At 42.2% G+C, this 23,308-nt stretch overlaps 1 protein-coding gene across 2 annotated transcripts in view; it reads right to left on the reverse strand.

Annotated features, from left to right (window-relative positions):
• Window positions 1-23,308, reverse strand: part of TTC21B (tetratricopeptide repeat domain 21B) — a 68,042-nt gene that overhangs the window by 3,758 nt on the left and 40,976 nt on the right. Inside the window, exons 21-28 of one of the 2 annotated variants that reach the window (XM_075829395.1) lie at window positions 21,527-21,637; window positions 12,520-12,601; window positions 10,895-11,045; window positions 8,583-8,744; window positions 6,184-6,379; window positions 4,866-5,087; window positions 2,955-3,075; window positions 680-747 (exon numbers count right to left, since the gene is read on the reverse strand). In XM_075829395.1, the coding sequence (XP_075685510.1) occupies window positions 680-747; window positions 2,955-3,075; window positions 4,866-5,087; window positions 6,184-6,379; window positions 8,583-8,744; window positions 10,895-11,045; window positions 12,520-12,601; window positions 21,527-21,637 (1,113 nt within the window). Of the gene's footprint in view, window positions 1-679; window positions 748-2,954; window positions 3,076-4,865; window positions 5,091-6,183; window positions 6,380-8,582; window positions 8,745-10,894; window positions 11,046-12,519; window positions 12,602-21,526; window positions 21,638-23,308 lie in introns of both variants that reach the window. The other variant, XM_075829394.1, reaches the window with a different exon arrangement.

Below are 23,308 nucleotides of genomic sequence, written 5' to 3' on the forward strand. Positions count from 1 at the left end.
TAGGGTGTTGTCAAGAGGAAGATGAGACACCAGACCCAACAATGCAGACGAGCTGAAGGCCGCTATCAAAGCAACCTGGGCTTCCATAACACCTCAGCAGTGACACCGGCTGATCACCTTCATGCCACGCCGCATTGATAACACCTCAGCAGTGCCACATTGACGCAGTAATTCATGCAAAACGAGCCCCCGACCAAGTATTGAGGGCAGATACTGGACATACTTTTCAGTAGGACAACATTTCAGTATTAAAAATAATTTTTGAAATTGGGCTTATATAATATTCTAATTTTCTGAGATACTAAATTTTGGGTTTTCATTAACGGTTACCATAATCATGAATATTAGAAGAAAAGAATGCTGGAAATAGATCACTCTGTGTGTAATGAATCCATATAATATATGAGATTCACTTTTTGAATTTAATTACTGAAATAGATTAATTAACTTTTTGATGATATATTCAGTCTGGAATGTTTAATTTTACATCCTGCAGAAAAAAATGTAACAAAAGACTCGTGGAAATTCTGCAGTGTTTACGCTAGGTGTGAACATACCCTAACTGCTTCACATACTGAACTAGATTGTGCTGCCCTCAGCTGCTCTGCAGGAATAGGGGACGTTGCCACCTCATCACAGCATAACCACAGGACCAGGGAGTTATCATAGAAGATCTTACCTTGTGGCAAACATCAATTGCATCTACATATCTCTTTGCCTTCAGATAGTTAAAAGCCAATTTGTACCCTAAAAATAAAAATGATGAAACGTACTTCAAATAAATATTATACAAGGAAGCTTCAGATACAAAAGTAGATGACTTCATAAACCGTAACGTGTTCTATATGGATTTGTTGCACGAAGAAGACTGCCAGTATAATACTGGCAAACAAAATGAAATGTCAAAAGTTCTGATCGGTGTGGTCGACTGTTTAGACCCCCCCCCCTTGATTGCTGGATCTAAGGGGTACAATCCGGAACAAAGCTGCAGTACCAGACAAAGCTACATGGAAGAGAGGAGCTATAGCGAGCAAAGAAAGCCCTTCTTACTGCCGATTGTTGGTTACAGGCATCAGATTCTCACTGATCTCATAATAGGCCATCAATGGTAAAAACTGTAAAATCCTATAAAAACATATGGTGCCTTTACAGGTTCTGTATACAGATATGTCCTTCCTTAAAGAGGTTGTCCGGACATCTTTTATTGACTAGGTACAACACCGTACACATCGGTAGCGGCTGTGCCTGGAATTGTAGCACAATCTCATTCACATGAATGGGACCAGAACTGCAATCCGAGTCGTTACGAATGTGTACAGCGCTGTGCCTGTAAACTGTGAAAAGGCAACGGCGACTAACACAGCGGCACTATGAATCAGCTGATCGGCGGGGATCCTGGGAGTTGGACCCCTCACCCAATCTGATATTAATGACCTATCCTAAGGAGAGGCCATCAATAAAAAATGTCCGGACGACCCTTTAACTTATCTACAAATCCGGCATCCGGAGATTTATGGTGTGAGATGTTTAAGTGCAGCTAAAAGTTTCACAAACTTCTGACATGTCAGAAGTTTGGATTGGTGGGGGTCCGAGCATGGAGACCTCCACCAATCGCTAGAACGAAGCAGCTGAAGCGCTCAGCCGCTTTGTGTCTGTTTGGCTTTTTCAGTAAATAAATGCATCGGTGTACGGACTCAATAGAAAGCCTATGAGCCCGCACTCCGATACATTTATTTCCGGAAAATTATGTGTGGGGTGAAATGGGCAAAAAACGGTGATTCCGCCACTTTGGGGGGAGGGTTTGTTTTACCGCGTCCATCAGGCAGTGAAAACTACATGTTCACCTAATTCTACAGTTTGATATGATTACGGCAATACCAATTACCACTTTTAAAAAAAAATAAAAAAATTGCTAAGACAAAAAAGTTTTTGTGCCGCCATATTCTGAGAGCCATAACTTTTTTATTTTTCCCATCAATTGAGTGATATTTGGGGTTATTTTTTTGCAGGGCGAGCAGTGGTTTTTACGGATAAGAGCAACGGTGACAAAAAACAGCAGTTTGCATGATGATGATGATTATAATATATATATATATATATATATATATATATATATATATATATATAAATAAAAATATTTACGGCGTTCACCGGGCAGGCTAAATAAGAATATATTGTGATAGTTCGGACTTTTACAGACACTGCAATACCGGTTATGTTATCTTTTCATTTTTTTTTCAATGTGGCTTTAGTTTTGGTGTTTTTTACTTTTAATGCTTCTCTTTGTTTGGGAAAAAAAACCACAAAAAACTTTAACCGTTTATTACTTTTTTTTTTATTAGTCCTCCTAGGCAGGACTTCAAAGCAGTACAAAGATGGCAGACCTGGGGGCCTTCATTAGGCCCCCAGGCTGCCATGACGACCATCGGCAGGCACCCTGTGACCGATTGACTGTGGGATTTAAATGCTTAACGGGAGTAATCAAAGTGATCTTTGATTCCGCCCGTTGCAGTGAGGTGTCGGCTGTATTACACAGCTGTCACCCACTAAGTATGGAGCGTGCTCAGCCCGTGAGCCACCTCCATACTTCCCCTTAACGGCTGCCACATACAAGTACATGGAATATCGTTAAGGAGTTAAACATGTTAAAAAAAAAAATGTATACCTCTGACGAACGCCATCCATTGCCCATAGACTCCTATGTTAAGAAAATATTTACTTTTAACATATACTGTTTTTTACTGGATGGTACGAGAACATACTGGATTGGTATGATGACAAATTGTAAGACTTAATGCAATTTAAGAAAAGTTAAGGGCGGACATGTGATAATACGATTAATTTTAGACTATTCGGTCTGTTAGTGGCCTGGACTATTCGTTCTTCTCACAATCTCCCAGTGAAAATACCCGCAGTCGGTTTTCTAATAGTCCAATGATGTCATTTCTCCTTACCAACAGTGGGATTGGTCTGGTTCCCGTATTTCCAGGCCAGTTCATAGTTGCTGGCTGCGTCTTTATACGCTTGTTCTTTTTCCATTATGTACCCAGAGTATTCATAAGCCTTGCAGCAGGACTGGAACAAAAGATTAACACGAGAGAACAAAGGTTACATTAAAGCCTGTTGTTTCTATAATTACTATAATTTACCAAAGACTTGCCGTGCCTATATAAATGTAGATTTCGCTTATTTTATAATCTGATAATCCAAAAATACACATCTGGCATATATTTCTAGCATAGAACTACATGACAATCTTGAATGAAAAACCAGAAGACAGAACATAGATAACCAATTATAAGATTCCCCTTAAAGTGACAGTAGGATATTTTGTATTCGCGTATGATTGTGGGCTCTCCGATTTGTTCCCGCAAAAAAAAAAAAGCATGCCTTTTTCATGTATACGACTGTCGGTGTTGCATCAGCGTAGTTTCCGTACATCATCCTTTTTCTCTCATCCACCTTTCTGCTTCACTTTTTTTTTTCTCTCTGCATTTCTTTAAAAACTGATGCATGAAAAATGGACAGAACACGTCCCTGTGCCGTCCTTTTTTCACGCACCCAAAGACTTCAATGGGTGAGCACGATGCGCAAATACGGACCAGAATAAGACATGCGGTGAGCTTCACGCAACGGACACTTGGACGTGTAAATAGCCAGACGTGTGAATAGCCGCATCGAATTGCGTTGGTCAGTGTGCGGTCAGCTATTTAAACGGCCAGCACATGAATGTGAGATACGTCCATATGAATAAGGCCATAATCTGCTCTCTGCAAATCCATATTTATATACATTTCTAGGATGGTCCAAAAATCCAAAATATCATGCCCCATTAAAGAAGTTTTACTGTATTAGAAAGAGCCATATTTCACCAAGAAAGTACAGTATGAAACTGGAGGCAAGCAGAAATGCAGGAACCGTGAACTAAACAATCTATACAGTGATATTCCTTCAACCCTGCATCTAATAATCCAGACAATCCGGCACTCTATTCCAGTGCAAAAAGTTCCAGAAGCAAAATACTCATGAATGGCGACCGTTTAAAGGGTTGTCCCATTAGGCGTTCATCTATATGCCCGATCAGGATTTATGGACCTCATACAGGGCGATCACCCAACCCCAATAATTACAACCAGTAGCAGGATACATTATTATTTGCCAACACGTTCTTTTGCTCTTCCTGATGGTTCTCTAACCGTACAAGTGAATAAAACATACCATTCTATGATGTCCGATAAACAGGAGCATCTGATAATCCGGCACCAGATCTAAATTGATGCTGGAATAAAATTATTTTACGGCACAACACCTTTGCCACCTACATAGGATTGATAAACCCCCTCTATGGTTTCTTTTAGGAGGGTCGAGCTGTATTTTATTCTACTCCATTCATTGACATTTTGACTGAAGACCAAGAAGACTTGTACAATCCCGGAATATTGTGAAAGGGATTAAGTGTGAATAATATGAAGCATCACGTAAACGGAATACAAATGAGCTTTTGTGGAGTTGAAATCTGTGTATGAATGAGAGAGAAGTCAGTAAGGCATCTTGTATTGTCAGTGTAATTGCTTCTGGAAAAGGAACATTAGACGCCCTCAGAGAATTCTTCTTCCCTCGGATAAAAGGTATTTTTCTGATAATGCTTGCTAGTAATCGTTTTTTTCTATCTTGAGTCAATTATGAGTAAAACCTAATTTTTATTACAATTATGGACATGGGAATGAGTTTTACAGTTCCGTTAAATGCATTTTAACAATCCTCGGCAATTTCTATTCAAACAAATGAGGATTTAACCAGAGTGTGCAAAATCCAAAACAAGCCAAGTGTCATAAGGCCCCCCCCCCCCTCACTTCCATACATACCCGGTTATGACGGAGGCAGCGTTTCAATAACTCGCCCGCCATGTCGTATTTTCCCGACTGAATGTAAATGTCCGCCAGAAGCAACAGACTCTTTTCAAACTCTTCTGCGTCTATTGGGTTCCAGTTCATTTTGGAAATTCTTTTCAACTGGTTCCTAGCTCTTGGGGTTTGCTTCAATATCATGTAAGCAGTGGCCATACCCAAAAGAGCGGGCACATGGTCCTTCTGGACAAGAAAACACCAATTAAATATGCCATAAAATTCTAAATTGGCAGAAATTCAAGCAAAAAAGTCAACTTGTCTGGCACCTGGTAGTCCAGAAATCCTGATAATCTGGCAAAAATAGCCCATTCCAAAGAATGTACCTGACCGTCCTGCACTTCAGTTCCTCCACAGCGTGGGTACACGGCCCCTGGTGGGCAGTAAAAGACTATACTAATGCCAGCTATGACAGTGACAACTGAGAAGGTCATCATCTACGTGTGCGTATTATTAGCAGATAAGGAGGCCGTGAAGCCAGACTGGAGGACCTACCTCCAAGGAGATAAGTGTAGATATGTGCTGTATGTGTATACATCTGATGGTTTGTCATTTCTGATAATCTGTCACTGGAGGATACCAAAATTATTGGTGTTTTACTGTAATTTCTGAAGTGACAACTGGTTTACACAATCCTAGCACAGTAGATGAGTGAGGAAAAAAAGGATGAGTTCACATATTGCTTATGTTGTGTTTTATATCAGCAACCAGATTTAAAACAATGCTAAAGTAAAAAAAAAAAAATCCCATTCATACAAAATTGAAGACATTTTATTTTTAGAACATGCAGCATATCTTACACCCAACATTTATATTTTTTTTGCCATTTTTCACAATTAATTTGAAAAAGGAGAAAGAAAAATTCGGCATAAAAGTGTGGCTGCACCTTACAAATTATAGCGCTAGGCAAGGTGGTAACTTGCTTGCGGTGTCCAGGGGCTCTGCGGCTTGTTTTTTTGGGCCATCTCACCGGTGCCTTAAGATAAATATTCCTGCTTTTCCCACCACTAACATTTGTGGCATATCGATAGTATACACCATTAATGTATGATCAATGGGCATCTGACTGCTGACACCAACACTAATCGCTAAAACAATTTGGTTGCATTACTTTCCTGCGCCCCTCTGGTTCCGGGCAGCTGCACTCGGCCCTTCTGGTGAGGCACCAGGTCGGCCCATAGACTATGTAGGAGGCCAGGCCCCGTGCATTTGCAGTATTATCAAACCCTCTCCAATTATTTGCATTACAAGATACAAGCACGTTCACATTTCACGTCACCTCTGCAGCGGCCACATCAGTAAATACGTTCAGAGCTCGCTCTACATTTGCTTTTTGTTTCGTTGCCATTAGACAATAGTTCTCCATGATCCGGAGCTGGATGTGTCCCTGAAGAGTCTGTGGCTTTAGCTCTTTCAGAAGTTTCTCCGCAGTCCTGACAGCGAGTTGCACAGATTCTTGCTTTTCAGTGGAATTTCTACATACAGAATAAAAAACGTACAATTTGTCTTGTATCACTTGAAATATATTTCAAATGAGGGTTTTATAATATAAAAATGATATTAATGTGTAATAAATATCTTTATTTATTCTCTTCTGCTAGGATTCATAGCTAAACGTAAGCTACAGTGTCCTAAAGTAGAAATTCACCTCTACCACAGGCCCAGGATACTGCTCTCTCTCTTCCCATGCTTTACACTGCAGTTCTGCCTGCTGTGTGCAAGTATAAACTCCCTAGGACGTCAGTGCATTGGATAGATTTCCATTACAACAAGAATAAAATTATTAGTAACTGCAAGGAATTGAACCACCAGTGAAAAAAAGATTTAGTTTCTGCCGTACATATACTGAGCAAAATGTGCCTTAGTAATGGGGGAGACTGGATATCAGCGTTAAAGAAACACTCTGGGCAGAACTTCTACACGGTTATGCACAATGTAGGGCCGGAGAGACGATGCATGATAAAAGGATTCAAATATCACCGAAGAGAGAATCCCTGCACCATATGCAAATGAGGATGCCCTTCAACCTGATTGGCCGAGTGGCAGCATGTGGTCGCGGCCACAGCTCTTAAAGTGTAGCTAAACGTTCGACAAACTTCTGACATGTCATAGTGACATGTCAGAAGTTTGTATTGGTGGGTGTCCGAGCACGGAGACCCCCACCAATCGCTAGAAAGAAGCAGCTGAAGTGCTCGTGTGAGCGCTCAGCTGCTTCGTGTCTGTTCGGCTTTTTCCGGAAATAAATGTATTGGTGTACGGACTCCATAGAAAGTCTATGAGCCCGTACTCCGATACGTTGGCTTTCCGGAAAAAGCCGAACAGACACGAAGCAGCTGAGCGCTCACATGAACGCTTCAGCTGCTTCGTTCTAGCGTTCTAGCGATTGGTGGAGGTCTCAGTGCTCGGACCCCCACCAATCCAAACTTCTGACATGTCACTATGACATGTCAGAAGTTTGTCGAACGTTTAGCTACACTTTAAGTGCAAAAAGGAGTAGCGACCATGAGGCATCATAGTTTGCATAAGGAGGACGCTTCAGAGCACTGTTCAGGGGGTGCGACAGATAATAGATGGTCTTTCTTAATTCAGCATCTGATAATACAACTTGTAACGTAGAACTGCACGGTGATGTAGATTCACAAGACCAGAAGCAAATGACTGAGCAGAACGATTTCATATAAACAGTTTATTATGCGTTTTCTTCCTGAAGGTTCTCTACCCTTACAAGTGAGCTTTATATACTTTTCTATAATGGTCCGATTGTCAAATATTGTGGACTATCTGGCACCTGCTACCATTGATGCTGTATTTTACAGATCGATAGGATTTAACATTACCTACTGTTCTGTGAAGGATGATTTATTTGCTTATATTCTCTGTATGAAATTACATTATGAATTATCAAGCAGGAGGCCGAATTACTAAGATATGTATTATGTGAAAGTGATTATAATAATGTATAAATGATTTAGTTTCGTGCAGCAGCCATCTTGTCTGGAGTTCCCATCTTGGTTCTTTTGTAGTGAATAAGAAAGTAATTGTTCCTTTAACACAAGTATATTAAATGTTGATTTCGTATGTTTCTTAGTCAGTTATCTTTGACCTCTGTTCCCAGAGAAGGCACAGGGAGTGAGATGGGAGGGTGGCAAATATGCATGCGGGAATGCCTCCTCCATGTTACAGGAACATTCTTGCCAAGAGAGATAAGGCCACCTGCAAACCTGATGTGTGAAGAATTATAATGATGTATCTGGAATGTATCGTATGTCTGTAATTGGCTGAACAACAAATATTGTCACATTGTCTCACATTGGTTAACCTCAAGCCTACACCCCTTCTGAATGATAGTATTGTAATGGAGTTTGGAAATAAACCTCAGAGGAGTATTTTGTTTGTTTTTTCTCCTCTCGATATATAAATCGGTATGAAATATCCCGATTAGGATGCTGGATAAAATTCCTGGCGTGAGTGTCTGAACACTCGTCTAAATTTCAGTCTAATATATTTTGAGCCATTGACTTCCACGACAGGTCTTTATTCGTAATACGAGATTAAACGGATACAGAATAGTTATGATTTACTCTAGATGGGTAAAGGTGCACTAAAATTATCTGGTAATGTAAAGATTGACACATGCAGAAATATAGCATCAACATGGCCAATATATCATCTCCTTACCCAATGTCACCATCCAGATTGTCAAACACCTCCCCTCCAACCGTCTCATTATCAGGATTCAAGCAGATCTCAATCATATTGTAGATTGCATTCTGTCCCCAGTCACTATCTTTCCGAGCTTTATTGAAATGTCGAAGGGCATCATTAGGCTCACCGGTGTACCTTAAGGAAACAAAAGGAAAAATACGGGATTTAGAACATAATCTAAAGTAGCATCCTCTAGACCTGGATTAGATAACAGAATGAAATTTGGCATAAAATGGAAAATTTTGTTCTGCCAGTTGTTCCTCTTTGCAGTGCTTGTCCCTATTGGACATCCTGTCCATATGTCCTACTAGGTTATACAGACATCATAGAGGAGGAAACCCCTGTTAGAAAGAGCGGCTCCTGCTCTGAGTCTCGGCATGGTCATGACCATTTAGGATGTCTTGTAATTCAACATTTCCAGCGGTTTTCTCCAGTGATATTAACTTATTGCGCAGCTACACCCGCAGCAGTCAGCTGATCGCGGGGATGACTTTTCAACAGAGTTAGGCCTCATTTACACGAGCGTGTGCGTTTTGCGCGCGCAAAAAACGCTGCGTTTTGCGCGCGCAAAAGGCACTTGGCAGCTCCGTGTGTCATCCGTGTATGATGCGCGGCTGCGTGATTTTCGCGCAGCCGCCATCATAGAGATGAGGCTAGTCGACGCCCGTCACTGTCCAAGGTGCTGAAAGAGCTAACTGATCGGCAGTAACTCTTTCAGCACCCTCGACAGTGAATGCCGAACACAATATACACCAACCTGTGAATAAAAAAAGACTTTCATACTTACCAAGAACTTCCTGCTTCCCCCAGTCCGGGCTCCCGGCCGTTGCCTTGGTGACGCGTCCCACTCTTGTCATCCGGCCCCACCTCCCAGGATGACGCCGCAGTCCATGAGACCGCTGCAGCCTGTGATTGGCTGCAGCCTGTGCTTGGCCTGTGATTGGCTGCAGCTGTCACTTGGACTTAACTGTCATCCCGGGAGGTCGGACCGGAGTTATCGGTAAGTCAGAACTTTTTTTTTTTTTTACAGGTTCATGGATTTTCGGAGCGGAAGTCACTGTCCATGGTGCTGAACCAGTTTAACGCTTTCAGCACCGTGGACAGTGACTGTCTCCTGACGTCGCGTACCCGAACATTTATTACCGGTTTCGGTCAAAACGAGTTTGGCCGAACCCGGTGAAGTTCGGTGCGCTCATCTCGAATTTGACACTCCGTTTGGATGTTTGTAACCAGAAAAGCACGTGGTGCTTTTCTGTTTACATTCAGGAGTTTGACAGCTCTTGCGTGATTTTCGCGCATGCAACGCAGGACCGTCAGTGTGGCATGCGTTGTTTTCACGCACCCATTGAAGTCAATGGGTGCGTGTTGCGTGAAAAACGCAAGAATATAGAACATGTCGTGAGTTTTACGCAACGCACTCACGCAGCGCAAAATTCACGCATCGTCTAAACAGCCCCATAGACTATTATAGGTGCGTACGACACGCGTGAAAAGCACGCGCGTCGCACGCGCGTATAATACGCTCGTGTAAATGAGGCCTTAAGAAAAGTTAATCGATGGTCTTATTGAGAATCCCTCATCCATAGCTGCCATCAATTAGTAAGAACTACTGTACAAAGAACGTACATCCCTCTCTCTGGAGGACCCAGCATGTTATTACTCACTTCTCCTGTGAGGGCGCTGAAGTGGAATTGAACACTTGTTGCCATGTTCAACCACAGATTACAGCTGATTGCTGGGGGTCCTATCAGTGGGACACCCTCTGATCAGCTTATGTTCGGTGGGGAAGGATATTTTAAAGGGATTGTCCAAAGCAGCCGACCCGTTTAAGAAAGCAAGAGCATCTCTATTTATGGAAAGGGATTGTAATTCTCACATGCCACCATGTAACCACTTTAAACAGATAGGCTGAAATACTTGAGGAGACGCTGTGAAAGATCCAGAAGAGTGTGCACCTTATAATGCTGACACTCTATTACACGGTTTAGCCGAGTGTTTCACTTGTAATTAAAAAAAACTTAAGAACCTCGATCTAACCACCACTGAAGACCCATTGTCCCTCTCCTTATATTGATGAACAATCTGATGACAGAAAATCAAACTTTGACCGATTCAGAATGAATCCTGAGGTGCTGGTCAGATATGAGTGATAACAATTGTGCAGATACCACCACGTTACACTAGTGTCCTCATTTGGATATTAATACTGATCTGGGAGAATTCTGGTCCCGTGTACACGTCCCTCATAGCAGCACAGACCATCAATGGACTAGAAATGAACGTACCATAAATATAACCCTTTGCAAAAGTAAAAGCCGGATTCCATCTTAGCTCTAGATGAGTGTTTCTCTGCCATTTCAAGAAACTTTGGTATTTCTTCAAGTTTTCCAGCTCGTCTCAAGAGGTCAAGTAACCGAGAAAGAGTAGCATAATTATCTGCAAAAAAGAAAGAATTCCCGGTCATACTTTTATTAGTAAAATCTATCTTGTGAGCCAATGAGCCATTCAAATGGACTATTTTTTTCTGATAAAGTGACGGACACCATGACAGAGACCCGACGGAACCCATTGAATCAATGAGTCATGTCGGGCGACCGATCCGGCACTTCATTGTTCTGCTCCTACAAAGGTGGAAAACAATTGAAACTGAACCACCGGTATCATCATAGCCTAACTAGTATAGGCGAGAGAAGAAGTGAATGTACATGTATATCTATATATCTCTATATATGTGCTTGAAAAAAGGTCCCATAGCAGGACGGAAACGTTGCAGCTTGTGTTGGCTGAATAAACCACTTTCTTTTCTACATTGGAGTGCTGTGGGATTTCTTCTGCACACATATATTATATATATATATATATATATATATATATATATATATATATATATATATATACATACATACACACACACACACACACACACACACACACACACAAAACCTGGGACTAAAAACAATAACAATGTTTGCTTTGTTGAGGTTTATACTACAAAGTGACTTATTTTATTTATCAGAACGTTAAAAAAAACCTTTACTGATGACTATGAGGATAGTCCTTGACAGTATATAATACTTAAATGTGTGGAACATTTTTGGGATTTTACAAAATGCACAACTTAAACTACAAATTAAAATAAAAGGACCCAGGACTGGACTGGAGCAAAGCAATGGGCTTTATATCGGTCATATGCGGGCCTTTATATCTGTGCCCTACTGCATACAAAGCAACATTTCTAAAAACTACAAATATTTTATTTGTATGTTCATTCTGAGTAAAACCCAATCTTGTTTGACACTTACAGACTGCACATGATGTAGTGTCGGGCACATTGTACTTGCTCGCCTCTCTATTGATTTTGGCGTTCGGCTGGGCACACAGTATTACTCAATGTTTTGTGTTTGGTCATAAATGTTCTTTGTAAGTGAGATCATTCGTTCTTGGCCAGATCCTCACGCTGTCTTTTTCTCTTGATGTAATTCTGTTTTGTCAATATTTAAAGAATAAAAAACCATTACCATTGAGGTTCACATTGATTTCAATGGGATTTTCTATATTGGGTGGCTTCAGCTGAAGCGGATCTGTCTCACCGTAATATGCTGCCCTATTTAAAGGCAACATATCATAAGGACAGGTAGACTGTACTATTAGCACAAACGTTGCACAAAAAATGTGCCATTTAGCTGATAGCACCTAACAAAGAATATACACCAGACTCCGTTATAAGTCCGCTGTATCATGAAGGGAGGGTCTCAATCCGTTATGGATGTGTCAGAAGGGGAAGCCTTGACGTAGATGCGATCAGAGCCTTTGCACATTATTAATATAAGCCGCATAATTTACATCAATGCATTCTGAAACAAATACCACAAATACCACACACACACACACACACACACACCGTGCTTACCTGGCTTGCGTTCCAAAAGCTGCTGAAAGTGAAATACAGCCTGCTCATAGTCCTGCTTCCTGAACATAAGATCCGCCATCATCTGCAGGGTTTAGGGACAGAAAGTCTCATTAAAGGGCAATGACACAATATATTGGGTATTATACTGGTTTTCCCATAAAATTTATCACCTATCCACAGAATAGGTGGTAAATATTGGATCGTTAGGTGTCTGACTGCTGGGACCCCACCAATCACAAGCTTACCTTGACGTTCTGGGGAGCCCCATAGGATTGGAGCAGTAGAGCGCATGCTCACTATCCCTTATCAATACTGAAGGACCTAAAATCTTTACAGGTGCCTGTGCTCAAACAAGCGAGCTCGAAGAACTGTCCGGTCGGTTTAATGCACCAGCCTGGGAGCCTCATCTGCACATCGTATAAGAGTTTGCCCAAAAGATATTTAAAGAATTGTCTAGTTTAGAAAACCCTTATTCATATACACTTTTACAAAATTCTGAGCTAAATGGGTTGTCCCTCCATAACAATTTATCCCCCATAACAACTTATCACCTGTGCACAGGATAGGAGCTAAGTGTTGGATCACTGGGGTACAACCGATAACGAGAACGGGAGTCCCGAGTCCCCTGTTTGAATGGACTGGCAGTCATAAATGTTTGCTGCGGCTCCATTTATTCTCTGCTGGAGATAGCCGAGTGCTGTTCTCGGCTGTGTTGGGAGGAGACGGTACTGGCTGTGCAGGAATGGTGGCAGCTCTAAACAGTAAGAATATTACAATGTTTAGAAGAAGAAGTATTTTATCCTTTTTTTAGGGATTGAAAAATACTTTTAAAAACCCACCTTACTATTCAAAACAGTGCAACAACTTATAGTAGTACACTCACAACTCAGTACTATATTTATCAGCATTTGTCATAGCACTTAGGCCCCATGCACACAACTGTGATTACGGGCACGGCGGGCCGCGGACAGTCATGCGCATTTGCGGGCCGTGCTCCCATTATAAAGTATGGGAGCGCGGTCCGTAAAATCAAAAAATAAGACGTGTCCTATTTTTTATGGAAGCTTTCTACAGCCTAGACACCTTCCCGTAAATATACGGGAAAGTGTCAGTGGGCCATTGAAATGAATAGAACCGTATTTTGATCTGCAATTACGGACCAAAATTACGGTCGTGTGCACGGGGTCTTATTCTGTGTTGTTTGATTGGTCGTGCTTTTTTAACGCTGAAGTTTTGCACTGCATGGCACGCTTTTCTACTTGTCCATGTTTTGTGCAATAGTAGGCTGAAGAGAAGCATGAAGTATAATCCTTCTGCTTGGAGTAAGAGCACTGTATCAGTCTTTATAGGGTTAAACCCATGTTTATAAGAACTTTTTTCAGTCCCTGGCATTTTTCAAATGGAAAATTTTGTTTTCAACCAGCAGAATGTTGCAGTGACATTAGCAGATGACAAGTCCAATATCAAAAAAAAATAAATAACAGCAAAAAGATTAAGTGTTCCTCAAAAACAAGTAATTGCCCGGTAAACACAATGAAATTGCCAAATCCAGCGGACAGAATGACATCATGTCAGTACATGGAGAGATTCATTTTTTATTTTTTTTCAGCAGCTTGGCTCAAGTTTCTTTGAAAAACTAAATAAGACTCAGATTGTTGCTCGATGTCTCTCTAACATGCTAAACGTCACATTTATTTGGCCTTGAATTCAGGCTACATTGTGTTCTCCTCACACACACGGACAACGAAGATTCACATTACAAAAATCGGTCATTTTTATAAAAATAGCAACGGTGTTATTGGTTTGTGCCGATATTTAAATCAGCACCTCAGATGCACGTTTTATTGACATGGCTTTATGAGGCTTTGTTTTATGCAAGAGAAACAGTCTTTTTTATTTCGGTGTTTGGTGGTACATATAAATTACTGTGCAAGTTATATCCTTTTTTTGCGGCCCAAATATTTAAAAAAACGACTATTTTTGGCATTGCTTTTTGTTTATTTTTTTATACGTCCATGTTTCACCCTGAATAACCTGTTCAATGAATACTACAGGTTATTACAGTTAAGTGGATACCTACCTGAAATGAGTGTTTTTTTGTTTCTATGTAAGGTATACGCCAGAAAATTATATTTTTGTACACACCATAAAATTCCTCGGTTGTTGAAATTATTGGGGGACACAGGCCCTTGCCACTAGAAGGGTAAAACTGTGGAAGAAAAGTCTTGGCTTCGCCCAAGCAGGCCATACCCTTCCCACAGACACTGTTTACATCAGTTTGTACAGAAGCAGTAGAAGACAAAAAACACAAACAACAACAACAACAACAACATGGCCAAGGTCCCCGGAGAAAAAACAGACAAACAGCCAGAACAGGTCCCAAGCCTGGAAAAAACAAAAGAAGGTAGGATTTGTGTCCCCAATGAGGAAAGGGATTTTACAGTGAGTAAAAAAGTCCATTATTTTTGTTGATATTATTAGGGGGACACAGCACCATCCTAAAAGAGTCCCAATGGGTGGGAAAGAAAAAAACCATAAAACAGTCATGAGACCAGCCTAATACACACCTGCTCCAGAACCTTGCAACCCAGATTGGAATCAGAGGAGAATAAATCTGGTAAAATATGGTGAAGGTGTGCACCGAAGCCCAGGCAGCAGCCTTGCAGACCTGAGCGAATGAAGCTTGATGCCTTACCGCCCTGGAGGCACTAACAGCCCACTTGAATGAGCAGTGACCCAAAGGGGAGAACTTTACAGTTGAAACAATAGACTACTGAATTACCAGACTGGATCCAACAAGCAATGGTGGCCTTGGATGCAGCCAATCAGAAAAGGGAATCAGAGTACCGAAACGACTCCGTCGCTGCTAGATATATGCGGACTGCTCTTATCACATCAAGACAATGCAGAGTCCATCCTCTTAGAGGAGATGGGGAGGGACAAAAAGGGCTGTCAATGACGATAAAGACCACTTTTTGGTGAGAAAACGGTCAGGGCAGAACACCACATTATCCTCATGGATGACCAAAAAAGGACACTTGCAGGACAGAGCAGCTACTTCCAATGCCCATCTGATGGATGTAAATGCCACTAAGCAAAGCAACTTTCTTTAAAAAGAAAATGGAGCAAAATGTCTCAAGGGTTCAAAGGGAGCTAACTGGAGATCCCCTAAGACCAAATTAAAATCCCAAGGCTCAGGGGGATGTCTGAAGGGATGAACAGAATGAGTTAAAAAAAAAAGAAAAGCTTTAACTGAGACCCTTAAGGATAACCAAGACCCTGTTTAAGACCTGATTGCATGAAGGAAAGGGATTGTAGGTATAAAACATACCATGTGATGGAAACTGAGTCGTTCACACTAGCGGACATAAGCCTTCCACATAGACGTTCTCAAAACCGCGGCTTCAACATCGATGCCGTTAAACGCATCTGAGGTAAAGTAAGGTGGAATAGTGGACCTTAAGGAAAGGAGGTTGGGTCGTATTGGAAAAAGCCAAGAAGTGTCCGTGAGCAAGTTGACCAGGTCCGCGTACCAGGCCCGTCAAGTCTAACCTGGCACCACCAGGATCATGGGAACTCCCTCCCCTCAAGAGAATCAAGTACTCTGGGTAGGAGCGGTAGGGGAGGTAAGAGATACAGAAGAGCAAAACCTTCTTAAGGGGTGATCTGGACATCGTCTGCAATGGCCCTGGGATCCTGCACCCTCGCTTTGAAGGGCAGGAATCATGTGGTTAAAACTAGATACAAAAAAAAATAATAATACGTATGAGATGCCCCACTTCTGTCAAATCTGAATGTAAATGTCTGGGTGAAGAGACCATTCTCCCGGATCAAGTCTTTCCAGACTTAGTAAGTCTACAGCCTAATTGTTCACTCTCGAAACGTGGACAGAGCTATTCTGACAGCTATCTCGAGTGGGGAGACACCTTCAGGCTGAAGAGGACATGGAAGTGGAATGATTTGGGCCCTGGGACGATGTTGCCAAGCAGGTTTAGGTTATATAAATGAGCGTCTGGAGTCGCAAGAGGGCTAGTCCTCTTGTCTGACCTCTGTGAAGTAAATGACCTCTGGAAAGAAGAGTTAGAAAAGGACTGAAACCTCTGGGAATTAAAAGAATGCTGCGGACGGTTTCTGAAGGAAACGCTTACCACCAGTAGTCTCAGAAATAATTTCATCTATACGTTTTCTGAGAAGTCTGCCCACCCAAAAAAGGAAGGCCCACATGGTTTTTTTTAGAAGCCTGACCAGCCGCCCAAGATTTCAGACAAATAGAGCGTCGGATAGCTATTAAATTAGTCAATGCACGGGCATTGAAACGGGCTAACTCAAGGGAGTCACACGGATTTGGAAGCATTGATAACTTGAAAAGCTAGATCTGCTATAACCTCTTGCGGCACTCCTTTCAGGATAGCGCAGTAAAGTTGTTTTGCTCATACTGAGCAGGCCTTGCGAACCCAGGCAGAGGCAAAAGCTGTATGCAAGGCAGAACCTGCCGCCACAAAAGAGGACTTCACACGGAAATCCAAATTCTTGTCATGAGGGACACTAAGTGATTCCGCATTTGACAGTGGAATGGGGGTGCTCTCTGACAGCCTTGAGATAGATGTATCCACAGAGGGGAAAAAAAATACCATTTTGAGTCTAAAGTCCTCCAGGAAAGGAAACGGTGTATATATAAGTTTTGAAACAGCCAGTCGCCTATCAGGAGGTTTCCATTCTTTTAATAAAATTTTCTAAAACTCGCTATGTTCCAGGAAACAAAGCCTTTGGCGCCGTAAGGCTACCTCTGCCTGAGAAAAGGTGTTGGGGGCTTCCTTTAAATTAAAGGCGTTTCTGACAGCACATATCAACGCCTGCATGGCAGCTGTCAAGTGTGAGTCCTGCTATGATTCGGATTCTGCGCATTCTCCAGATGAAAAAAAGACTGATCCTGTCTGGACAGATCACTAAATAAATATTGGTGACAGCACTCAAGAGCCAAATCCAGTAAATACAAAAATAATGTCCTTACTCCAAGAGCATGCAACGTTTTGGCGACGTTATCGGTTGGAGTAAAGACATTATGTTCTATTTGCTAGATTTGGCTCGACTGCTGTCAACCAGTATTTATTGAACTGTACGTATAGTGTGGGTGAGTCGGACAAAGCTCACTGGGTGACATGCACCTACTGGACATATGCTGGGTGCTGCTTGAAGGGAGAGTATTGTTGATTCTGTCTGGAAGAATTATTGTTACTAATAGGGGACCCTTGTAAATAACCTGAGGAGGAGCGGGAATTGTCCCTGGCACTTCTGAGTCTCTTATGCGACTTAGGCAAACTGCTTGTTATCGTAGGGAGAGGCTGGAGGGGCATTGATCTTCGCCGCTCTTTGGTACGGCAGATGCTCCAAAGACTCTACTATGGTGTTGGAAAGACTGTAAATATTCACTAAAGCCTTGGAAAATGACTGTCCATTCAGGGTGTGCCACATCCCAAAGGAGGGTAACATTCTTGGGGGTCTTGGATTGCAGACACTATGAACAGAGTGGGTTAGGCTGGCTGCATGTGAACTTTTTTTCACATCAGGAGCAAGAATGACTGCTGGGGGGAGTTGCATCTTAAAAACAAAAATAAAAAAAAGTGACCCCTAGAAAAAAAACAAAGCAAATAATCAGCCTTAAGGGTTGGCCTACAGGATCCCTGGTGCGGTGTACCACCAGAAGCTGGAAGAGATGGAGGACTTTGACAAGCAGCTGGATATGGCCCCTGGAGTGAGATATGTGTACCAGGGAGCGCAGTGGGAAAGCGCAGTTCCTGAGCGCAGTGGGAAAGAAAACCGAACTCTAGAAAGCAGTTTAGAAGCGGCCCCCCTGGTTATAGGGCCCACATCCACCAGACTACCTTCTAGGCAGCCAAAGTGGCGGAACCAAACCCTCGATAGGGTGAAAAAGTCATGTGAACGAAAAAGAGGCAGGATGAACGGCCGTGGAGCTTGTGGCCTAGGCCTCGAACAAGCAGGGGTCTGAAGTTGAAAACCTGGCCTGTGGCTCTTGTTCAATCACCACAAGAAGGCAGCACAATGACCCTGCGGTATGAGACCGCTAAGGAAAAAAATAAAAATAAAATAAGAGACAGCAGCAGACCTCTGAGTATCAGGTAAATTCTGCCTCCTACGGACACTAGGCTAAAACAAATTTAGTCAGTGACTGTAGGAAGGGTATGACCTGCCTGGACAGAGGCAAGTCTTTTCCTACCTAGTGTCAGCCTCCAAGTGGCAGGAGCATATACCCATGGCGCATGTCCCCAAATTATGTAAACAAGCTTATTCTATACTAAATGATCGCATTTGCAGAAATTTTCTTTATATTATTGTTTATTAAAAATTTTTTTTTATCCCATCAAGGGATTACTATTTGTTATGTTTTTTTAAAATTTATAATGCAATAGCATGCTCCTATTTGCGAATACATTATGCTCTGTGTAACTAGGACACAGGCTATTGTTATGGCTACACTTAGGCTGGGTTCACACGAGCATGTTACGTCCGTAATGGACGGAACGTATTTCGGCCGCAAGTCCCAGACCGAAAACAGTGCAGGGAGCCGGGCTCCTAGCATCATAGTTTTGTACGACGCTAGGAGTCCCTGCCTCTCCATGGAACTACTGTCCCGTACTGAAAACATGATTACAGTACAGGACAGTTGTCCCGCAGCGAGGCAGGGAGTTCCAGCGTCGTACATAACTATGATGCTAGGAGCCCGGCTCCCTGCATTGTGTTCGGTCCGGGACTTGCGGCCGAAATACGTTCCATCCTTTATGGACGTAACATGCTCGTGTGAATCCAGCCTTAGTGTGCACTAACAGCAGGCTTAGTAAACAGACGTATAAAACACGGCGCTGTAGAATAAGGCCTCTTAACCCCTTAGTGACCAGCCCATTTTAGGCCTTAATAACCAAGCTATTTTATTCGTTTTTCTATAGTCTATATATTCTATGAGTCGGTACGATTACGGCGATACCACATATGTAGAGTTTTTTTTTATGTTTTACGACTTTTGCACAATAAAAACACTTTTGAACTAAAATTATTTGCTTTTGCATCGTCGCTTTCCAAGAGCCGTAATTTTTTTATTTTTCCATCAATGTAGTGATTTTTTGGGCTTGTTTTCTGCGGGACAAGACGTAGTTTTGAATGGTACTGTTTTGGGGTACATGGGACTTATTGATTCATTTTTATTATGACTTTTTTGGGGGGCAATGGAAAAAAATTGCAATTTCGCCATCGTTTTTTGCGGTTTTTTTTTACGGTGTTCACTTTGCGGTTTAAATTACATATTAACTTTATTAATGGAGTCATTACGGTCGCGGCGATACCACATATGTGTACTTTTTTTTTTTTTTACACTTTTACTAAATAAAACCACTTTTTATGGAAAAAAATGATTTTATTTATTTTTTTACTGTACTTTTTATTAATAATCTTTATTTCACTTTGATGACTTATTTTATTAGTCCCACTAGGGGACTTTACTGTGCGATGTTCCGATCGCTGCTATAATGCTTTGGTATACTTCGTATACCAGAGCATTATTGCCTGTAAGTGTAAATCTGACAGGCAATCTGTTAGGACGTGCCTCCGGCGCGTCCTAACAGGCATATGTCCAGGGCAGACCTGGGGGCTTTTATCAGTCCCTCGGCTGCCATGACACCCCATCGGAGACGCGCGATTGGTGACAGAGGGAGCGCACTCCCTCTGTAAACAAAGTTAAATGCCGCGGTCGCTATTGACTGCGGCATTTAACGGGTTAAACGGCCGCGATCGAAGTAAACTTCGATCGCGGGCGTTGGAGCAGGAGCTCAGCTGTCATCAGACTTAGACTAGGCTGATGTGAAAAGGCGTCAGCCTAGCCTAAAGCCCATTAGTGAATCACGTAAAAAGGCGTATTAGTGGTCACTAAGGGGTTAACGACCACTGTAAAAAGACGTATTGCCGGTCGTGAAGGAGTTGAGAGAAGAAATTAAAGCTTTGTCAATCTAAGAGGTTTTGCAGCTGCATATTGTCCAAGCTACTATGGAATCCTCAAGCGACAACCTAGCTGCTGCAGAACCCCTCGATGTGTAAAGGGGGTGGAGTCTAATGTCAACCAATCGACCATTCCGATCAAAAAGCTCTTCGATAGCTGATGTGTGTATTATAAGAAAAAACACCCTTTACTATAAAACACTAAGAACATCACAAAACACCTTCAGACTTCTGTCACGGGTATATGCATTTAGCCTGCTATCTTGTCTGTCAGAATTCACAGAGAAGTTCTGTCACCAAACTAAGGCCCTGTTCACACAGAGTTTTTTTGCAGGCAGAAAATAATGCCTCAAAATTCTGTCTGGAATTTTGATCTGCCTGCACGTCGTTTGCCGTGTTTTGCTTGGCGTTTTTGGCCCGTAGCCATTGTGCGCCGCGAGCAAAAACGCACCGAAAAACGCTTTCTCTGCCTCTCATTGATGTCAATGGGAGGTTAGAGACGTAAACGTCCGAAGATAGAAGCGGCATGCCCTTTCTCCCACGAGACGGTTTTTCCGCTCGCGGGAAAAAAACTCTTCTGCCTCCAAGTGGGAGGCATTTTTGGACGTTTTTTGGCGTGTTTTCCGACGCAGTTTCCGCGTAAAAAGAAACTCTGTGTGAACCGGGCCTAATACTACTTCAAACTGGCCGACATGGTCTGATTGTTTGCTGTAATTGATAGGGAAACATTGAAGTCATTGAAGTTGAACTGTGACTCTGGAATAGTGAATGGTCATAGGAAAGTATACAACATTTACTGTAATGATGGAGAAACTTTAGGAGGAGCAAAATAATTGGTTTCTGCTCGGTCTTCTACTCCTGGTTTATGTTATTTTGGATTCTCTGCGCTGTAAACTAGTGCCAGATTATACTCTAGACTACGGGATGTCGGATTAAGGGTACAAGGCCTTATTGTATTTTCCTATGTGTGGTCTGTGTATATAAATAGATATTTCTGACTTACCATTGTTGCAGCTTCATTGTGCGGGTCATTCTTCAGGAGAAGCGTACACTGCTGCTGACAGGAGTCAATGTCGTCTTGTGCAAGATATAGATGCGCCAGCTCCATTATAACCTACAGAGAAACATCAATATAATCCTTCAATAGGCTGTCACTCACGTCTATCAAATGTTTATAACAGTCCACTAAATACTGTTACAATGTGTCAATTATAGAACAATATGGAATATAATCTTAGCCACAGCCGTTTCTGCTTCGTGTCTGTACATGCAGAAGTCCACCCAAACATATGAGAATCTTGTGACGCTCTAGGAAAGCTCTGAAAATGCTGCTTTTGCCCAGAGGAAAGTCACACAACCCATCTCCCAAGTTATACAGTATCTACCTGGTCCGTGCCGGGAGTCTTCATACAGGCGACTCCTTTACCACGGCTGCTGTTCAAGTTGTGATCAACTCTCTGCTCACACCTTATAACTTTAGGAATAGGATGAGCAACTCCGTTCTGGGAAAAAGTAGCATTTTCAGCTTTTTCCCAGGGCGCAGCCAAATTTTGCCTTGAGGACGAATTTTATGTTTTTCCTCAACGCGTTCTGAGAGTAACTTTTTTTGTTCATTATTGCCATACGTATATAAGAGTTTGTTTTTTGCAGGACAAGTTGTATTATTTAACAGCTCCATTTTGGGATACATATATTTTAGGGTTTCAATTTTATAAATTTTTTTGGGGGGTAATGCCAGAAAACAAAAAGAAATTCCCCCATTTTTGTACATAGTTTACCGTGCAGTATAAATGATATGTTAAAGAATAACTACATTTTTTAAAAACTCTTGACATGTCAGTAGTTTTAATCGGCGTCTTGCACCGATCGGGTGAGCGATGTGCCGCAGAGTTTCTGATAGGCTTTCGTCGGAGCAGTGAACGGGCGCATTGGTGTAGCGGTTGGTCAGAAAGATGAGCCTGGCTGCTGAATTAAGGATCGATTGGAGAGGGTAGATTTTAGCGAGTGGAAGATCGATTAGTAATGAGTTAGGCTTCATGCACACGACCGTGCTCGTAATTACGAGCACGGGCGGGCACGGCCGCGGGCAGCCGGCCGCTTTTGCGAGCCGTGCTGTCATTATAAAGTATAGCAGCACGGCCCGTAAAATAGAAAAATAGAACATGTTCTATTTTTTTAACGGCACGGGCACCTTCTCGTGAGAAAACGAGAAGGTGCCCGTGGCTAACAAAAGTCTATGAGCCCGTTATTGCGGGTCGTAATTACGACCCGCAATAACGGGGGTTTTTACGGTCGTGTGCATGAGGCCTTACAGTAATCAAGACCAGAGTGAATCAGAGCGACAATGAGAGTTTTGGCTGTTTCCACAGTAGGAAAAGGGCGGATTCTGGAAATGTTTTTGATGTGAAATTGAGGGGAGCGTGTAAGTGATTAGATGTGTGAAGTAAAGGAAAGATCAAAGTAAAAAATAACCGCAAGAGAGCGGGCGGGCTGCTCAGGAGTTATGGTAGTGCCACACACTGAGATGGAGACATCAGGTTTAGGATGGTAAGAAGATGGTAAGAACACAAGTAGCTCAGTTTTTGAAAGATTCAGATAGACAGAGGACATGATGTTTGGATAGCGGACTGATAATCACAGGTGTTTTGTATTAGAGCAGGGGTGAGGTCACGGGAAGAGGCATATAATTGGGCGTCATCAGCGTAGAGATGGTACTGGAATCCAAATCTGCTGATGGTTTGTCCAATAGGAGCTGTGTAAAGAGAAAAGAGGAGTGGACCTAGGA

Source organism: Rhinoderma darwinii, chromosome 6 (genome assembly GCF_050947455.1).
Source record: "Rhinoderma darwinii isolate aRhiDar2 chromosome 6, aRhiDar2.hap1, whole genome shotgun sequence".
In the NCBI taxonomy this organism is placed as follows: domain Eukaryota; kingdom Metazoa; phylum Chordata; class Amphibia; order Anura; family Rhinodermatidae; genus Rhinoderma; species Rhinoderma darwinii.